This window comes from Neomonachus schauinslandi, chromosome 10, assembly GCF_002201575.2.
Source record: "Neomonachus schauinslandi chromosome 10, ASM220157v2, whole genome shotgun sequence".
Classification (NCBI taxonomy): domain Eukaryota; kingdom Metazoa; phylum Chordata; class Mammalia; order Carnivora; family Phocidae; genus Neomonachus; species Neomonachus schauinslandi.
Window position 1 is genome coordinate 110,027,482 of NC_058412.1, and position 16,224 is coordinate 110,043,705.

Genomic DNA, 16,224 nt, shown 5'->3' on the forward strand with positions numbered 1-16,224 from the left:
AGCCAGGAAGGTGACCAGGCAGTGGGAAGCTGCCGAGAGAAGCTGCCGAGATACTCATGTCACGGTGCACCCAGGGCCCAATTCTGACCCAGGTGGGGGTAGGGGAGAGAGGAGAGATCATAAAGCCCTTGGAGAAACACAGAGGCCGGGAGACAGAGAGAGGGGACGACAGACACAGGCTGAGGGAGACGCGGACAGGCAGGGACAGTGAGGAGGGGGACAGAATACGGGAAGAGAGAATAAAAGACAGACCTGGGGTCATGGCAACTGGTGCAGGTACTGACGGTCAATCTGTCTCCTCCTGGTCACTCACTGACCCGCAGTGTGACCTTGCCCTATCCTGACACCTTGTCCTAGGCCACCTTTGCCTTGTACACCAGACAGGGGGGCCACCGATGCCCTCTGGCTCTGGCTGGGCAGGAGAGAGCTGGGAATATGCCACGAGCCCATGGCCTGGCACCACCCGCTGGCAGGGGCAGGGCGCCCAAAGGCTGGGAAGCCCACGGACTCCAGTCTCTGCCCTCGCTGCTGGCAAGCCCAGGGCCTCAGAACAGGCCTCTCTACCCCTGTGCCCATTGTCCCGGCCTGACTCCCGGGCTGGGGGTTACCCGGTTCTCCTGGCGAGTGCCCGAGAGGCAGAGCTTCAGCCAGACGGCGGCCCGACCCTCCCTGTGCAGGGAGGAATCCAGAGCCCACAGAGGGCCGGGGCTCAGGGTGGAGCTGGTGGCCAGGTGTGTGACAGGCACACGGAGGAGGCCCCCAGAGGCAGCCGGCCACCCCGAGACACCACAAGCTGCTACCAGCAGCATGCAGCCAAGAACACCCCCAATGGGTCTGCATTCCAGCACGGGCCACTGGAGGCACTGGAAATGCCACTTGGGGAGAGCACAGGCGCTGGTTCCCCTCTTAGCCCACCATCACTTGGGCCAAGAACATCACTCGCACCCACTCAGCACCTGCCCTCCCTGGGCCTCCATCCCATCATCCGCAAAGTGGGGGAACCGGCGTCCACCCCCCAGGACCGTCCTGAGCACTAGGACACAGTAGGACATAAGCGCCGGCCTCGTAGGGACTGGGTAAATTTTAGTTTCTGTTCCTGTTATTATCACAGATACAACATTTATATACTTGATTGTCATGTTTCCCCCCAACCAGGATGTGGCATCCACAAGGAACTGTTTCCAAGCCCCTGCCTGGAACTGTCTGGCACGCTCCGGGCCCTCAATAACTACGCGCTCAATGAACGCACTCATGAATGAAGGAGGGACTGCATTTGCTCCTGGGCAAAGCCCCTCTCTGAGTCTTTGCTCATCTGTCAAATGGAGCTGCCACAGGCATATCCAGGAGATGGCGTGAGCTGGGAGCCCGGGACCGCGCCTGGCAACCCCCCCCCCCGCCGGCACACGGAATAGATGCCAGTTATTATTATCCTTATCAATAACGTGGCGCAGGGACGTGAGTCAGCAGCTGGTGAGGGGAGCGGCGCGAGCAGGAGATGGTTGCAGAACCAGGCGTGCAACGTGTTGGAGCAGGGCTATTCTTGGGGTGCAGCCGGAGGCCTGTAATCACACCCCGGGCAGGCGACAATAAAATCTGGAGTTGGGGAGGGCTGGCCCCCCCCTTTTTTTTTTAGCTCCTCTTGAGCTCTCTCCACCACTGCAGCCAGATTTAGGCGGCTTAATTAATTAGCTAGTGTTTATAAAGCGTTTGAAGAATTTTAAAAGTGCGACGTAAGTGCCAAATATTATTTTAATCTGTGTATATGTGTGTTTTTTCCAGCAGAGAGGTTTCTTTTCCCTTGCTTGCTTTGCTTCTCTTTTTCTCGGCAGGTTCTGTTCTGGGAACCGGGCTTGTTAAAAATCACTGCTGCGGTTCTGGGCCTGGGGTCATCATGCTGGCATCACGAACAAAACCATTTCCTGCTCTCTCCTTGCCCTCCCTGGCAAATGGAGAGTCACGGTCCAGGGGCCTGAACCATCTCCGGGAGAGTAGGGCGGCTGGGCAGGCATTCTCGCACGCTGCTGGTGGGAGTGGAAATTGGAACATCCTCTTGGGAAGGCAGTTTGGCAGGATGTACCAAAGGTGTGAAAGCTGTTCACCAGCCTTTGCGGGGCTGTTCCGCAAGGACACAACCCCAAACAGGGCGTGGGGTTCCCACATGATGATCTTGAAAAAGCTGGAGAAAAAACCCGGGCGGCCCGTGAGAGGCGATGGCTAAGTGAATTACGGCCTATCCCCTACGTGGGCTTACACGGAGGCCTAAAGAGCCACCACCACGAAAACTGGTAATCTGGACATTTTTTGCAGGGCATAATTATAAATGATTTTGTGATTATGCAAATAAAACTTGTTCATTGCAAAGCATTTAGAGAAAATGAAAAAGTATAAAAACACAACAATAATCTCCTAGTTTACCATCAAAGGTAACTGCAATCCACATTTTGATGTCGTTAAAATATGATTGAGTAAAAACAATGTAAAATCATACTCAGATAACTAAGAATATGAGCAAACATTTTGCTTCGTTCACTCAGGTGTTCTTAAAAAATAACAAATTGGAAATGTCCTAGTGTCCAAGAGAAGGAGACTGATTGATCCCGTGATGGTGACCCCACATGAGGACTGAGTCTACAGCCATTAAAAACGATGGTGTAGAATGACAATTATCAACACAAAAATGTATTAGGAGATCAGTTACCGAGTGGCACATTCAGTGTGATCTCAGACTGCTAAGTTAAAAAAAAAAAAAGTGCATATTGAAGATTAGCAGTGGTTAATTCTGTAATAGATTTGCAAGGGATTTTGTTTTTATGTTTTCTGTTTGCATGACTTGCACAATAAAAAAATAAAAACTGTGCTTTCGGTATGATTATGACTTTGTAAAATAAAATAAAACTATATTTAAATAAACAACAGCAAGGTATTATATATACAAGACTATAAAACGCAACTGTCTCTGGGTCATGAATCTAACTAAAACTGAGGGGTTTTTCCTTCTATTTTGGGTATTTTTCAGATTTCCTAAACTGGATGACTATTAAATATTTATAGTATTCTATTTCATAATAAGAAAAATCTCTACATCTAATACCTATGTTACATATTATGTTTACTGTTTAAATAAGCCTCCTCTCCAGGAACCTTGTCTGTTCTGTTCACTGCTGCTTTCCCCCAGCTCCTGACACGGTGCTCAGCACAGACTCGACACTCGAGAAACTGTCTGCAGATACTGACTGACCACTGGAATGTCTCGAGAAAAAGATCTAGCGTGACAAACACCATGATGCTGAGGTGCGCCATGTCTGGGAAATGAGGCCGGGAGCTGGCCCGTTTTCTTTTTCACTCTAGAGTAAACAATATATTAAAATCTTGTGTCTTCAGTGAACATTTACTCCTTTGGGAACAAAATTAAAGTCATGAAATAAAACCTGCGAGTAAGTTCCCTAACAGAAGCAGTCAGCGCAGCGGGTGGTGACAGCCCCCTGGACTTGTTGCGAGACAGCCTGGAGGCCAGCCTCAGATTTCCACAAACTCAAGGAGCCCAGGGGCCTGGGAGGCCATGGCCAGAGCTCTGGCCGTGCCGGGGCCTCAGGACCCCGTGAAGGCGCAGCTCACACCCGGTCCCCGCAGCAGGGGCGCTCAGCGGCCCCTCCCCGGACCACCGTCGCTCCTGGCCCTCCTCGCGGGGGGCTGCTGGTTTATGACCCCCCACACACACACCTTGTCAGGGGCTGCCTTTGGTGTCTTCTGGGTTATGACTTAAGGGTTGTGTGTGACAGCGTGCAATGCAGGAGTGTGGATGAGCATGCACACAGGAGTGAAGGAGCAGACGCAGGGGTATGCACATATGTGCAGGCGAGTGCAAGAGTGTTGCTCAAGAGTGTGCGGGCAGGGGAGCTCAGGAGTGGGCTGTGCACGGGCGTGTGCATGCATGTGTAGAGAGTGTGCGGGGGTGATGGTGTACACGTGAGTGTGAATGTGAGTGTGTGCACGGCAGGGGACCACTGTCGGCATAACACCCGTGTGTCCACACGCCCGGCTGTGACGGCGTCTGGCACGCACGGGTTTCTACACACAAGGGTGGTGAGAGAAGGGGCGGGACATTCCTCTGCCATCAGCTGCTGGTGGGCGAGGCCCAGGGCACCTGCCTTCTACGTGCTTAGGCGGTCAAGAGGCCAGCTCCAAACTCTGGACCCCACGCCCCGAGGCAGGGAGCACACAGCCCCTGGGGCCAATCCATGGGGGGCTGCCTGGGTGGAGGGCTTGTGGATCCTGCGGTTCCCAAGAGGGGGGCTCAGGGCTCGACGCAAGTGTGCAGGGGTTCCGACAGCCACAGTGAGACGCTGACTTTCTCTGCAGGGGGCCTGGTGCATCTGTGCCCTCTCGAACCCCATGCCAATGCCAGCCCCAGTCCTCGAAGCTACAGGACACAAAGCTGAGTACGACAGGTCCCGGCCCTTGTGGGACCGAGTCCCTGACACAAGGCACTGACCACCTGGAGGGAGATCAGTGAGTGAAGAGGGGCTTGGGGACCGGGCCCTGGGAGAGGGGTGGGATGTGGGAAGACCTACTGGAGGTGGTGGCCCCTGAGCTGGGTCATGAAGGCTGACAGAGGCTGGGGAGACGGGAAGGCATCTTAGGAAAGGGGGACCACAGGAGCAAAGGTGCAGAGGAGGAAAGGGCTCTGCACAATCCAGGCACCAGGGCGGAGTCCTTGGGACATGCTTGTGGGCCATGAGCAAGCTGGGATGGGGTTAGCCTGGGACTGGGCTTCGGGGGCCATCTGCACAGGAGGCCAGCATTGGTGCTGCCAGACAGACCCATCGTGCTGTGGTAGAAACTACCAGCTGCATCAGAACCAGCGCAAATGGGGATGCACATGGCCTTGTAAATAAAACAGGGGTACTCTCTCCTCCACCCCCACTCCAGGCAACTCTGGGAACTGGGCACTGTGCCATATCCTTGCAGGGAGCGGGCAGACCCTGGCAGCCCCCTCCATGCAGCAGGGAAACTCCTGAGGGGCCAACAGTCCAGAGCTTGGGCTCTGGGGCCAGAAGACCCCTATGTCTCATCCCCTCTGAGCCTCCACTTTCTCGAACCTGTAAACAAGGGGGTCCAACTGTCTCTCTCCCCAAGGTCAGATGTGAGTGGTCAGAAGAACTGGACTGAGGACTGTCCCCCTCCCCACCCTGTCCCACAGCCCATCGACGAGCAGATCTTGCCAGCCCTACTGCCAGGATCTGGCCAGACTCTGATCTCTTCTAGCCACCTGACCGCACCACCGTCCCTGACCTGCATCTTCACCTCGGCTTCCAAGCTGGCCCTCTTGCCTCCGCCTCATTTCTCTACAATACACGCTCTCCTTGCAGCCAGAGGTGCCTCTAAAACCTAAGCCAGATAACATCTTCTTTTGCTCAAAACCTCCTGCAGCCTTCACTGCACTCTGAGTGAGACCCAGAACCCTTCTGGTGGCCGCCAGGGCACCACAGCTTGCTCGCAATCATGCCAGAGTCTCTAAGCACCTCAGGCCCTTTGCACTTGCCACTGCTCTGCCTTGTACTCTCATCCCCTAGATATCTACACTCTGGCTCCTTCACCTCCTTCAGGCCTATCTGAAAGGCCTTCCCTGGCCCCTCTGTATAAAACACTACCCCGTTCATGGCCCTTGCTGTTTTATTTTCCTACATATCACCCACCAAGCGACATATCACATAGGTATTTGTCAGTTTCATTAGCGCCATCTGCCTACCCTAGATTTACGTCTAAACGCTTTGAGAGCAGACACTTAGTTCTGTTCCCTGCAGGATCATCCAGCTTTATGTCAGTGCCTGGTATTCACTGAATGTATGTTCGGGTTTAGATCTTAACTCTGCCACTTACGAGACTCCAGGAAATGTCTTAACCCCTCCAGACTTGTGGTTTCCCATCTGTAGAATGGGGAGGATGATAATAACACTAGGGCTGTTTAGAATGAAACAGGCTAACGAGTGTGAAGAGCCCAGTCTGGTGCCTGGCAGAGAGGAAGCACGTAAAGCCGGACAGCCGTGACCATGCACCAGACATTTAAGAATGGAAGGGATGACGATGATCACAATTTTAAGATCGAGAAGCTAAGGATTCTCTCTGAAGCAAAACCAGCTCTGCCCGACATATGCACGAGACCACTCATCGCGGCACCTGTGAGCAGGCTGAGCCGACTGCAGACTAGGAGGCCCGGAGGTGGGGCGGCTCAAAGGCCCTAGTGAGTGTTTGCAGGGTGTAGGAGGGACCTGGAGGTGATGAAGCCATGCCTGCAATGTGGCCCTGTTTGCAAAGCAGCAGGGAAGGAACTATCAGTACATGTGCTATAAACATGCTCTGTGTCTAGCAGGCCTAGGCAGCCCCGCTGACGTGGGGAGAACAGACAGGAGACACCACCCCACCATCCACTGTACTTGGTGCCTCGACGACCTAAGGACCTTCTTCTCACCTTCCCATTTTGCAGATGGAGAAACTGAGGCCCAAAGGTGGGGGCTGGACAGGCTGAGAACCCAGGGGAGTTCTTCCGACCGCAGGCCCCATTGTTCCTCTAGGGACAGGCCCGGCTGCTCCCATGGGTCCCACGTGTGCGTGAGGTCACACAACAGGGAGCCGTCACTTAACTGAGCCCGGCGAGGGGAGTGCTGTTGTCACCGTCCCCCTCCTCCAGGTGAGGAAGCTGTAACCCTGAGAGGCAGAGCAGGGGCAGAGGCAAGGCTCAAACAGACATCTGCTCCCGGAGCTGGTGCGCGATCGCTTCTCCCTGTGACGATGGGGTCCCCTCCAGCTCAGGCTTCTGGATTCTCAGGCTGCCAAGGACGCGCACACATTTTCCCAGCCAAGATAAAGGCCCCCTTAAAAGCGACCCGCATTTATTTAACGGCATTTGCCAAGGCTCCAGCACACTCTGCTGCCGACAGCAGACAGTCTCTGGATGAGATTTTCCCCCAAGCTGACACCATTCACTGATGCCTTTTATAGCGCTCCTTGCAGCTCACAAAGCACTTTCCACAGCTCCTCATTCCCTTTAACCCTCAAAAGTCCCCGCGCGAGAGGAAACAGGGGCAGAGGTTCCATTTTGCAGATGGAGAAAGTGAGGCCCAGAACAGGGAAAGGCACTTGCTCCGGAGCACATGCTTACAGACTAAGAGGCACATGTTGGATTCGAACTCAGGAACGGGCCCCAGAGCGGGCGCCCATTTCACTGCCACCCCTGCTGGAGAAGGGGGCCTGGGCTGTCAGCAAGACAAAGGGTGGGGAGGGCATCTGGGTTGGAGCATCGGAGCTGGTAGGGGCCCGCGAGAGGGCAACCAAAGTGAGCCTCCGCTTCGCAGAAAGAGCAGTTGAGGCTGCATTTCAGGTCTCCCTGCCGGTGAAGGCTGGAACGGGGGTCTCACCTGCTCTTTCCAGCCCCAGACCAGGACACGATGACCATGCAACCATAACAGTAATAGTAACCAGGGCTGGACAGCATCACACCCCGCCAGTACCAGGAGCACGGCGGGCCCCAGTGAACCGCCACAGGGACCCAGCAAGACAGGGCTCCCGTTTCCCAGAGGACAAGACTGAAGCTCAGGGTCACGGGGCTGCCGAGGAACCAGACTCCACCTGCATTGTCACCCGCTGCGCCGAGCGGCCTGGCACAATGAATGAATCTTTGGGAGCGGCTGACCTGGGCTGGGCCCTCCCAACCAAACCCCGCCGAGAGACTGGAGCACTAATTGCATCACGTTTCATGGTTTGCCAGCTCGTTCATCACGGTGTCTACACTGGGGCAAGCCGTTTCAGATAGCCAGAATTTTCAGTACCAATTCTGGGGTCTCTTGGCTACCTCCCTCCGCCCAGGGTGGCCCTGCTATCTGTGTACTTCTTGACGTTTTAGGGATCACTGTGACAGCAAGATGGGCGGGGATTTGTGCCGTGGCCACGGCCCCAGTCACAGAAGTGGGACTGTGTAGTAGCGAGGGCAGGACTGTGCTCTCAGGCCAGGGTTACTGCCCGTGTGACCTGAGGGCTCTGAGCCTTCTCCTGAAAGTGGAGCTCTTACTACCCACCTGTTCCTTCATTCAGCCATATGTATTAGCCTGCCTACTGCCGCCAGCCCTGGTGCTCAGGCCCCAGGAGGCCCAGCAATGAGTAAGATGGACACAGTCCCTACCCTCATGTAGCTTACATCCTAGCGGGGGACACAAGGCTGAAAGAATGACACAAATATAGAAATGGCTAGGAGTGCTCAAAAACAAATTTGTTGTCACGATTGAGAATAACAAGGGGGACCCGCTTTCAGAATGGTGTGGCTGGGAAAGGCCCCGCTGATGAGGAGAGATTATTGCTGAAACCTGAAGGAAGCAAGAGCCAGGGAAGGTGTTCCAGCAGGAGAGAAGAGCACGTGCAAAGGCCCTGAGGCAGGAAAGAGGCTAGTGCATAAGAGGGCCAGAAAGAAGGCTGCTGTGACCAAAGCCCACAGAGGAAGGAGAGGGTGATATGAGATGAGGGTCAGACAGAGAGACGTGGTCCAGAAAATGCCATGCCCCGTGGATCACGGTATGAAGTTTTATTTTATTCTAGGGGCAGTGGGAACCACTGAAAAGTTTGGAGCAGGAACAAAGAGGATTTGATTCAGTGAGCTGCTCTGGATGATTAGATGGGAGGAGGTGCAGGAAAGCAGTGACGAGGATGCTGCAGCCCTTAGGGCCTGGGCTCAAATCCTAGCTCTACACTTATAAGCTGTGTGACCTTGGGCAAGTCACTGCACCTCTCCGAATCTCGATTTCTTCATCTGTCCAATAGGTATAATAATAGTTCCCATATCACAGAACTGTGGTGAGGATTTAATGAGGCGATGCACAGAGTAAGAATTCTATCACAAGGTCAAGGTGCTCAGTGAGCCAGACTGTATTTTGTCCGGCCCTGACCTCTCCCTATTGCCACACTACCCGTCTCCCTTCACTCCAGCCTCACTGGCCTCCTTGCTATTCCTGGAGCAAAGAAAACTCATTCCAGCCTCAGGGCCCTTGCACTTGCTATTCCTTCTATGTGGCTCGCTCTCCTGATATTCCCATGGCTGCTCCTTCGGTGTTATTCAGGCCTCCACTCCTCATAGAGGCCCTCCCTCTGTCCCCACTCGACCTTCTATTCCCTCGTCCTGCTTTACTTTCTTTACAGCACCTGTCTCCACCTGATGCAATATTTACTTGGGTCTGTTTGTCTTCCTCACTAGAATGTCAGCTCCATGAGAACAGGTGTTTTTGTCCATCCATGGTCGTATCCCCAGCCAACTAGAACCACCCTGGCACATAGTAGATGCTCAAAACTTTTGTTGGACCAATATTTATAATTAAAATGATAATAACAAGAATAGCAAAGTGGTTAAGAGTAAACCGAGGCTGGGATCTGGCTTTACCTCTCAGTGGCTACGTGGCCGTGGGAGGACCCCGACTTGGTTTTCGGGAGCCTCAGTTTCCCTATCTGTGAAATGCGGATGGAGGACGCCCATGCTTGTTGGCACATTGTGAGCGTCAGACCACGGAGCACATCGAGGGATGCACGTCAGACTAGTGATGGCTGAAGTGACACCTGATGCCTAGCATTTGTTTTCCAAAACTCCCCCAAACCCTCCACTCCCAGTAAATTGGGGGGCAGGCAAAGCAAGAGTGACAGATCAGTGTGGAAGCCAGGGGTCGCCCCACCATTCCTGCTCATTTTTGTGTATGTTTGAAATCTTCCAAAATACAAAGGTAAGGAAGGAGAGCACGGATTCGAGGCTCAGCTCATCTGTAGCCCACAGCACACTCTTTCCTTCCACGGAGACTTCCATTTCTGGGGGACATGGTCTGTCGGCAATGGAGCCGGGCCTGGGAGCCCACCCCTCTGGCCGGCTCTCCAGGCAGAGGCTCCCCGCTCGCTCGCTCCTGGCTCCCCGGCTCCCCCCTGATGCCCTGGGCTCCTGGCGCCAATCTGCGGCCATCTCACCCCCTGCGACCCCAAATGGATGTGCCAGGAAACCTCACAGACACAAAGAGCCCATCTGTATCACGGCCTGACTTCCACCTCAGCTGTTTTGCATCCCTCTGGACGGATGGCCTGGCCAGACACCTGGCGGGGAAAATCCATTTTGCGGAGGGCTCCGTCCGAAGACCTGCCCCAGCAACGCCCAAGGAAACAGGAAAGCAGTTTCAGCTGTGAAAATAGATGCTTCCTTCGCCAGTGTGGGACGGAAACCCATCTTGGGAACACCGGCCACCTCTGCCTCCTGGGAGGATACACTGATTGCCAGAAATACGAGAGGAGCTCCAAGAGAGCAGGATGCCAGCCGCCCCTTCCCCCAGGCCTCGGTTTCCCCACCTGTCAAACAAGGCTAAGCCATGTCTACCTAATAGCCTGCGCTCGGCAGTCAGGCTGATCTGGGCTGTCATCCCGACTCTGCCACTTATTGCGGCCTTGGGTAAGTTGCTCCACCTCTCTGAGCCCAGTCTCCTCATTGGTCCAGTGGATCGGATAACTGCACACCACCTAACGGCGAGTACCACCAGGGTCCTACAGGCCAAGTGCTCAGCCCAGTAAGTGGCTGGAAACAATCGTTCCCATTATTATTACTTTAGTATTTTTCCATGGAATTCGGGAACCTGTCAGATTTCTGGCTTTAACGATGGAAACTTCCAGCACAGCCAGTTTTAAAAAGCCTTGGCCTGGAAGAGAGGGCGCTTGGCGTCCCACCCCGGCCTTGCAGTGGATCTGCTGTGTGAGCCCACGAGTGCCAGGCTCTCTCTCACAGTGGGGCACAGCGAGGCGCTCGGTGAGACCCCCAACGGCTCTCCCAGGCTTCCTCTCTGGCTTTCCGGGTCTGGGAGCGCACAATTCTAAACCTGTGGATCCGAACAGAGACACCTAGAGGCAGCCTGCGTCCACAGCCTCAGTCCCAGGAACAGACGATTAAATCCCACTAGCCTGGGGTTCCGCTCGAGTTGTCCAGCCCCCAGGGGCCCCAAAGCTACAGGGAAAAACCCCAAACGGAATAGCATGCACTCCCATCTGGGAGCTTTTGCTATTTTGTGCCCACTGTGTGCAAGAGGCTGTGCCAGGTACTTTACAAAAGCCAGCCCCACTTTGGTGGAGGAGGAACTCCAAAGAGAACAAAGCGAAGGTGGCTGCGAGGCTGGCTGGCACGTGCCGAAGGCTCGCTCCACGCCGGGTACAGGCGCAAGCATCACATGTGTATGAGTGGACTTGATCCTTGAAACAGAGTAGCTGATGTCATCTCTGTCTTACAGAGGAGGGAACTGAGACACACACCGAGGGCAGGAGATTGCCCCAGACTTGGTGGAGCTGAGATTCACAATCCCGCCCACCGCCACGCTAAGCGTGGCCTGTGACTTAGCGCGGGGTGGGGGTGGGGGTGGGGGTGGGGGTGGGGGGAGGGATCCAGAACCACCACGCCCACCAGGTGCTAACCACGTTTGCATATGGTGAGAAAACAAGGAGAGAGCAACAAGTAGCCTCGGTCAGGGGCGGAGACAATCCAGGGGGTGGGGACAGTTCAGAGAAGGAGGAGCTCCCTCGGATTAAACTGAAGGAGGAATAGGTAGGTTTGGGCACATGAAGATAAGGAGGTACAGGGAAGGGCGGCTCTGCTGGCGGGAATAGCATAAGCAAAGGCACAGAGATGAAAAGGGTTGAGCTGAGGGCACGGATGGGTACAAAAGCGTTTCCCAAACTGGGTCAGGCCGCATGTTCACAAGCGTTACACAAGCCAAACGCCTCGTGTTCATATGTTTGGGGAACGCTGGAGTAAACAGGGTCCAATGTGGGATTCTACAACTCCGGGGCTTCTCAGGTCTTAGGTGCTCAGGCAGCCGAGGGGCTAGGCAAGCTCTGGTCGACAGGGAGGAAGCCCGCGCTTCTTGCAACATCTCAGGTCAGCTCTTGGGAAAACATGTGGCTGAGAGTAAGCCCTGTCAGGGAGGAAGCCCGCCCATGCAGCTGCACTTTTCTTTTCTTTTTAAATGTTTTTGGAGAAAACTTGGACCCACTCAACAGTTTGGAGCCGGGGAGGGACATGATCTGCGTTGTGTTGACAGGCCAGAAATCTGAGCACATTTATAAAGAGGGAGAGGGGGGAGAACCTTCCATCAGTCCAAGACTCTACAAATAAGAAAATAACCTGTCGCACGGAGCCATTGGAAGCAGCGAGCGAGTGTGTGTGGGCTCCGTACAACAGTTTTAGACTCCCTTCCTCTCAAACACCCCCTCTCCATCTGTTGCAAAGGGCACTGGGAAGATGCAAGGAGGAATATTCCAGCTCTGGGGGCCTCCAGAGCTCGGCAGCCCAGATGGGGGGCTCTGGTGGAAGCCACATCGCTCCCGTGAGCTGTCACTTGAGAGGGGCCGCTAGTGTTTCCGTCTTCAGTGTGCCTTCCGAGAAGCAACCATGACTCAGGGAAGGGCTTCTGCCCCAGAAGGAACTCTTGACAAACCTCCATCTGAGCCTGGAGGGGGCTCCTCTCACTCCCTCCAGCCTAGACTAAGTCAGGAAATTTCTTCCCTCAGAGGCTGGATTCAAAATCCCGGCCCTCTTCCACTTATTCCTTAGACAAGTTACTTCTCCAGTTTGGGACTCGATTTTCCTCATCTGCAAAATGGGGATAATAGCCACCTCATGCTTTGCTTTGCTGATTAATGAGATGACACAGGGAGGCCCTTAGTGCACAGTCTGGGGTGCAGTTAACTTTCAAAGACATGGGTTCTCCTTCTCTCCACATGTGGCTCACATTAGGACTTCAAATGTGCCAAATGACTACAAATACAGGAATGAATCACACCACGGGTCTCCAGGGAATTGGTAAAGGAATACTTCATGGCCAGAAAGTACCCAGAGAACACCATGGCTTTAAAAGAAACTTCCAACAGCTTGAGCCCATCGGGGCCAAAGTGCCCTCCACCCTCTTTGTCCTCTTGAGAAAGAGGAAGTGAGATTAACTTCACCAGTTAGGAAAGTACACAGGAGCCACCAGCATGTCCCCCTCTACCAAAGGGTCAGAAGGTCCCTAGAGAGCCCAGCTGGCCCCGAACACCTGAACCCCAACTTGGCCTGGCCTCCTCCAGGCCAGAGTGAGGAGCCAGCGGGAGCTCACCAAGGTCTGCCCAGTGGGGGCCCTGGAGGTCCATGACCTCGGTGGGGCCAAGCAAGGAGCCTGCAGTTTCAATGCCAGGGGCTGAGGGCTATTCCGCAGTCGGGGTGCCCAGGTGTCCCCGGGCCCCTTGCCCTGCTCCCAGCCTCGAATCTCCCTCAGTGAGGTTGTTTTAGGAAACAGGCCTCATGTTGGCTCCAAGAACACAGGTTGGTGACTTCACTGGCATCTTTTTAGAATTTCCCTTTGGCAGCATTTGTGCTAAAGGCAATCTTTAGAAACTTCTTCTCCTGCCTTCCCCAACCCAGATAACTCACATGACCAGCCCCCTGCAAACAGCAATCATGTGGAGCCCCAGCAATCATGTGACACCTCCCAGGCTGACGGTCTCAGAAAGACGCTAGTAGTCATTCAATCTAACGCCGCCTTCCTAAGCCTGACATTTGAGTTTCTCACTCGAACAAATCTATTTTCTTGGAAAATTGGAGAACTGCCTCCTTCTACCTTCCTGCCCTTCTGTCCTGCCTCTCTTCTGCTTTGTCATAAACTCCATCCTGGGAGCAGCCGAGGGAGGGGGGCCCCGAAGCCCCATCCTGCAGCCAGACCAGGTGAACCCATGCCAGGGTCCAGAGTGTGACCGGGAGTCCGGAGGACACAGAGTGAAGAATGCTGGCAGGCTTCAGCTGTGAAGGCGACACCCCACCCCTGCCCCACCGTCCTCAGCCAAGAAATGTATTCTCACCTCCTAAGATTTATTTATTTCAAAGTTAATCTTGGCCCCTCTGCTGCTCCCACTTTTTCAGGCTATTGATGCTGAATGGATTGGAACGGAAGTTTTATGGCCTAATCTTTACCATTTTATAGATTGTTTTTATAGGCAAAAAGGGAAGATTTGCTCACAAGAAGGGTGTCAGTGTTCCCAGCCAGCACCCCAGGAAAGGCAGGCTGCCCATCCGAACACTTGTTAATCAGCGTTGCCGGTCATTTGCCAGAAACTGAACCACAGGGTCCTGGTTGGAGAAGGGTCTGGAATAGACATTTAGAAATTAACTTGGGCCCAGTTCCCCGTTTCAGGAAAATGAAGTACTTGTGAGAGACACTTGTGCATTTCCAGGCCAGACCCAGGAAGGACGTGGGGCAGGAACTAGGACTTTTGCAGGGTGTAAATGGCTGGCTCAGGCAGGAAGGAGCAGATCAGATCGGAGATGCCACTCACCAGGCAGACATGAAATGTATCAGTGCTTATTTCTGCCCAGCCAGGACCCAAATGTAATGGGAAGACCCAGGGTGGGGTGGGGGATGCCTACGTAGATTCCTGGGGTTCTGGGGAAACTGCAGGGCAGAGAGAAGCTGTTGTCCACCCCCACTTCTCCCTCCACCCACTCTTTGCTAGTTTTCCCTTCCTCACTGCTATCAGATGGTTACCAGTCTCTAGGCAAATGCAAAAGGCGGGGGGTGGGGGGTGGGGGGGTGGAGAGTGGGTACTGAGCTCATCTTTACCTTCCTCCTTGAGGAGGGTAGCGCAGACCCCTCTGCCTACAACACAGCTTCAAGGAGCCAAAAAACAAGATTCCCCATTCTTCTCCCCCACCCCAACTCCTTTAAAGCCCTTACCCAGCCGCCTGTGCCCTCCCAGGAGACCCATGGTTTTGCAAAACCCCTTTAAGAAGCAGGACTCCTGAGTGGTGACCTCACCCCTTGGCGAACACACACGGTAGCCTTCAGAGCCCGCCTGCTGGAGACAGCCAGGTGTTTGATGTAGGCCAACAAAAAGACATGCTCAGAGCCACAGGTACCGGCCCCACAGAGCACCTGAACTGCAGGGAGCTGCCTGGAAGCCCAGGGAAGGCAGGCAGGCGGAAGTGGGGGAGCCGGGAGAACAGCAAGGAGCAGACCATCCAGCAAGAGGCTCTGGCAAGCACAGGGACAATCCACCCGTGCTTTCGTGCTTTCGCATCAGGATCTGTTGATCACAGCAGCTCAGCCCAGAGTTACTGCGGCCTCCCTTCCTCTCTCTCTCCCATACACACACAAACACTGTGTTGCTTGGGCACCAGGGGGAGAGCTCATTCTTCCCTAATTGCAACAGCCTGTTTCTGTTCCCTTCCAGGCAGTACCTGGGGAACCTCTGCCCCGACCCCCTCCTCTCAGACCCTGAAGTCAGACGTGCGAAAAGCGTAAGTCCAGGGAAAGAGCTTCTAGAGAAGCCAGGGGCACCTAGCTCTGAAAGCTGCTGACAGCCTTCCTCCCCCATCAGATTGGGCAGGGCCTGGGTGGACCAACTCATCTGGGTATGTCCCAGTGCCCAGCACAGTGCCCAGCACAATGCCCACACAGTCAGAGTCAACGGAGAGAGGGAGAGTGGGTCCTATCCATGGCTGTGTGACCTTGGGCAAGTGGCTGGCCCTCTCTGGGCCTCAGTTTCTGCATCTGTAACCCCGGTTACAGACGTTTCTCCCCTTACTACTGCTGGACATTAGCCCAGTGGCTCCCAGTGGCGCTCTGACAGGCCTGGGCCCGCAGCTGGGGGACGGCAGCGGCGGGGGGCAGGGGTGCTTACCCGTCCAGGCGCAGGATGCGGCGAGCAGCAGGCAGAGCAGCGGCCCGAGGCGGCCAGGGGCCGGGCCGGCGGGCTCCATGGGCCGCGGCTGCGGAGCGAGGAGGGAGAGCGGCGGTGAGTGCGCGCTCGGGCGGGCGCAGGCTGGAGCGGGGAAATGACTAAGGCTCCCCCCTTCTCCCCCCCCACCTCCCCCCCCGGCTGGGCTTCCCCCCCCCCCCCCCCACCTCCCCGGAACAGGCGCCTGGAGCGGCTTAGGAGCCGCCGTTACCGCCGCGATTTTCTGAGGAACACCCCCCCAACCCCGAGAGATCGAGAGACGGAGAGGGGGAGAGACCCCAAGCGCGAGAGAAATAAAGCCAGGGAACGGCCAGGGAGAGGCGGCAGGAGAGAGAAACAGACCCGAGGGAGCCAGGCGGAGAGCCAGAGACGGAGAGGCGAGAGAGGGGGAGAGGGGAAGAGGGGGAGAGAGAAAGAGGGAGAGAGAGCGAGGGAGAGAGCGAGCGGGAGAGGAGTGAGCGA

The 16,224-nt window shown here is 55.1% G+C and overlaps 1 protein-coding gene across 6 annotated transcripts in view; it reads right to left on the reverse strand.

The window, feature by feature from the left end:
- The window catches only part of SIRPA (signal regulatory protein alpha), a 39,789-nt gene that overhangs the window by 22,509 nt on the left and 1,056 nt on the right, over positions 1-16,224 (reverse strand). For 3 of the 6 annotated variants that reach the window (XM_044918663.1, XM_021689121.1, XM_044918662.1), the window contains exon 1: positions 15,706-15,870. In XM_044918663.1, the coding sequence (XP_044774598.1) occupies positions 15,706-15,784 (79 nt within the window). In that variant the 5' untranslated portion in view covers positions 15,785-15,870. Of the gene's footprint in view, positions 1-15,705; positions 15,871-16,224 lie in introns of those variants that run through there. The other 3 variants (XM_044918664.1, XM_044918661.1, XM_044918660.1) reach the window with 2 other exon arrangements.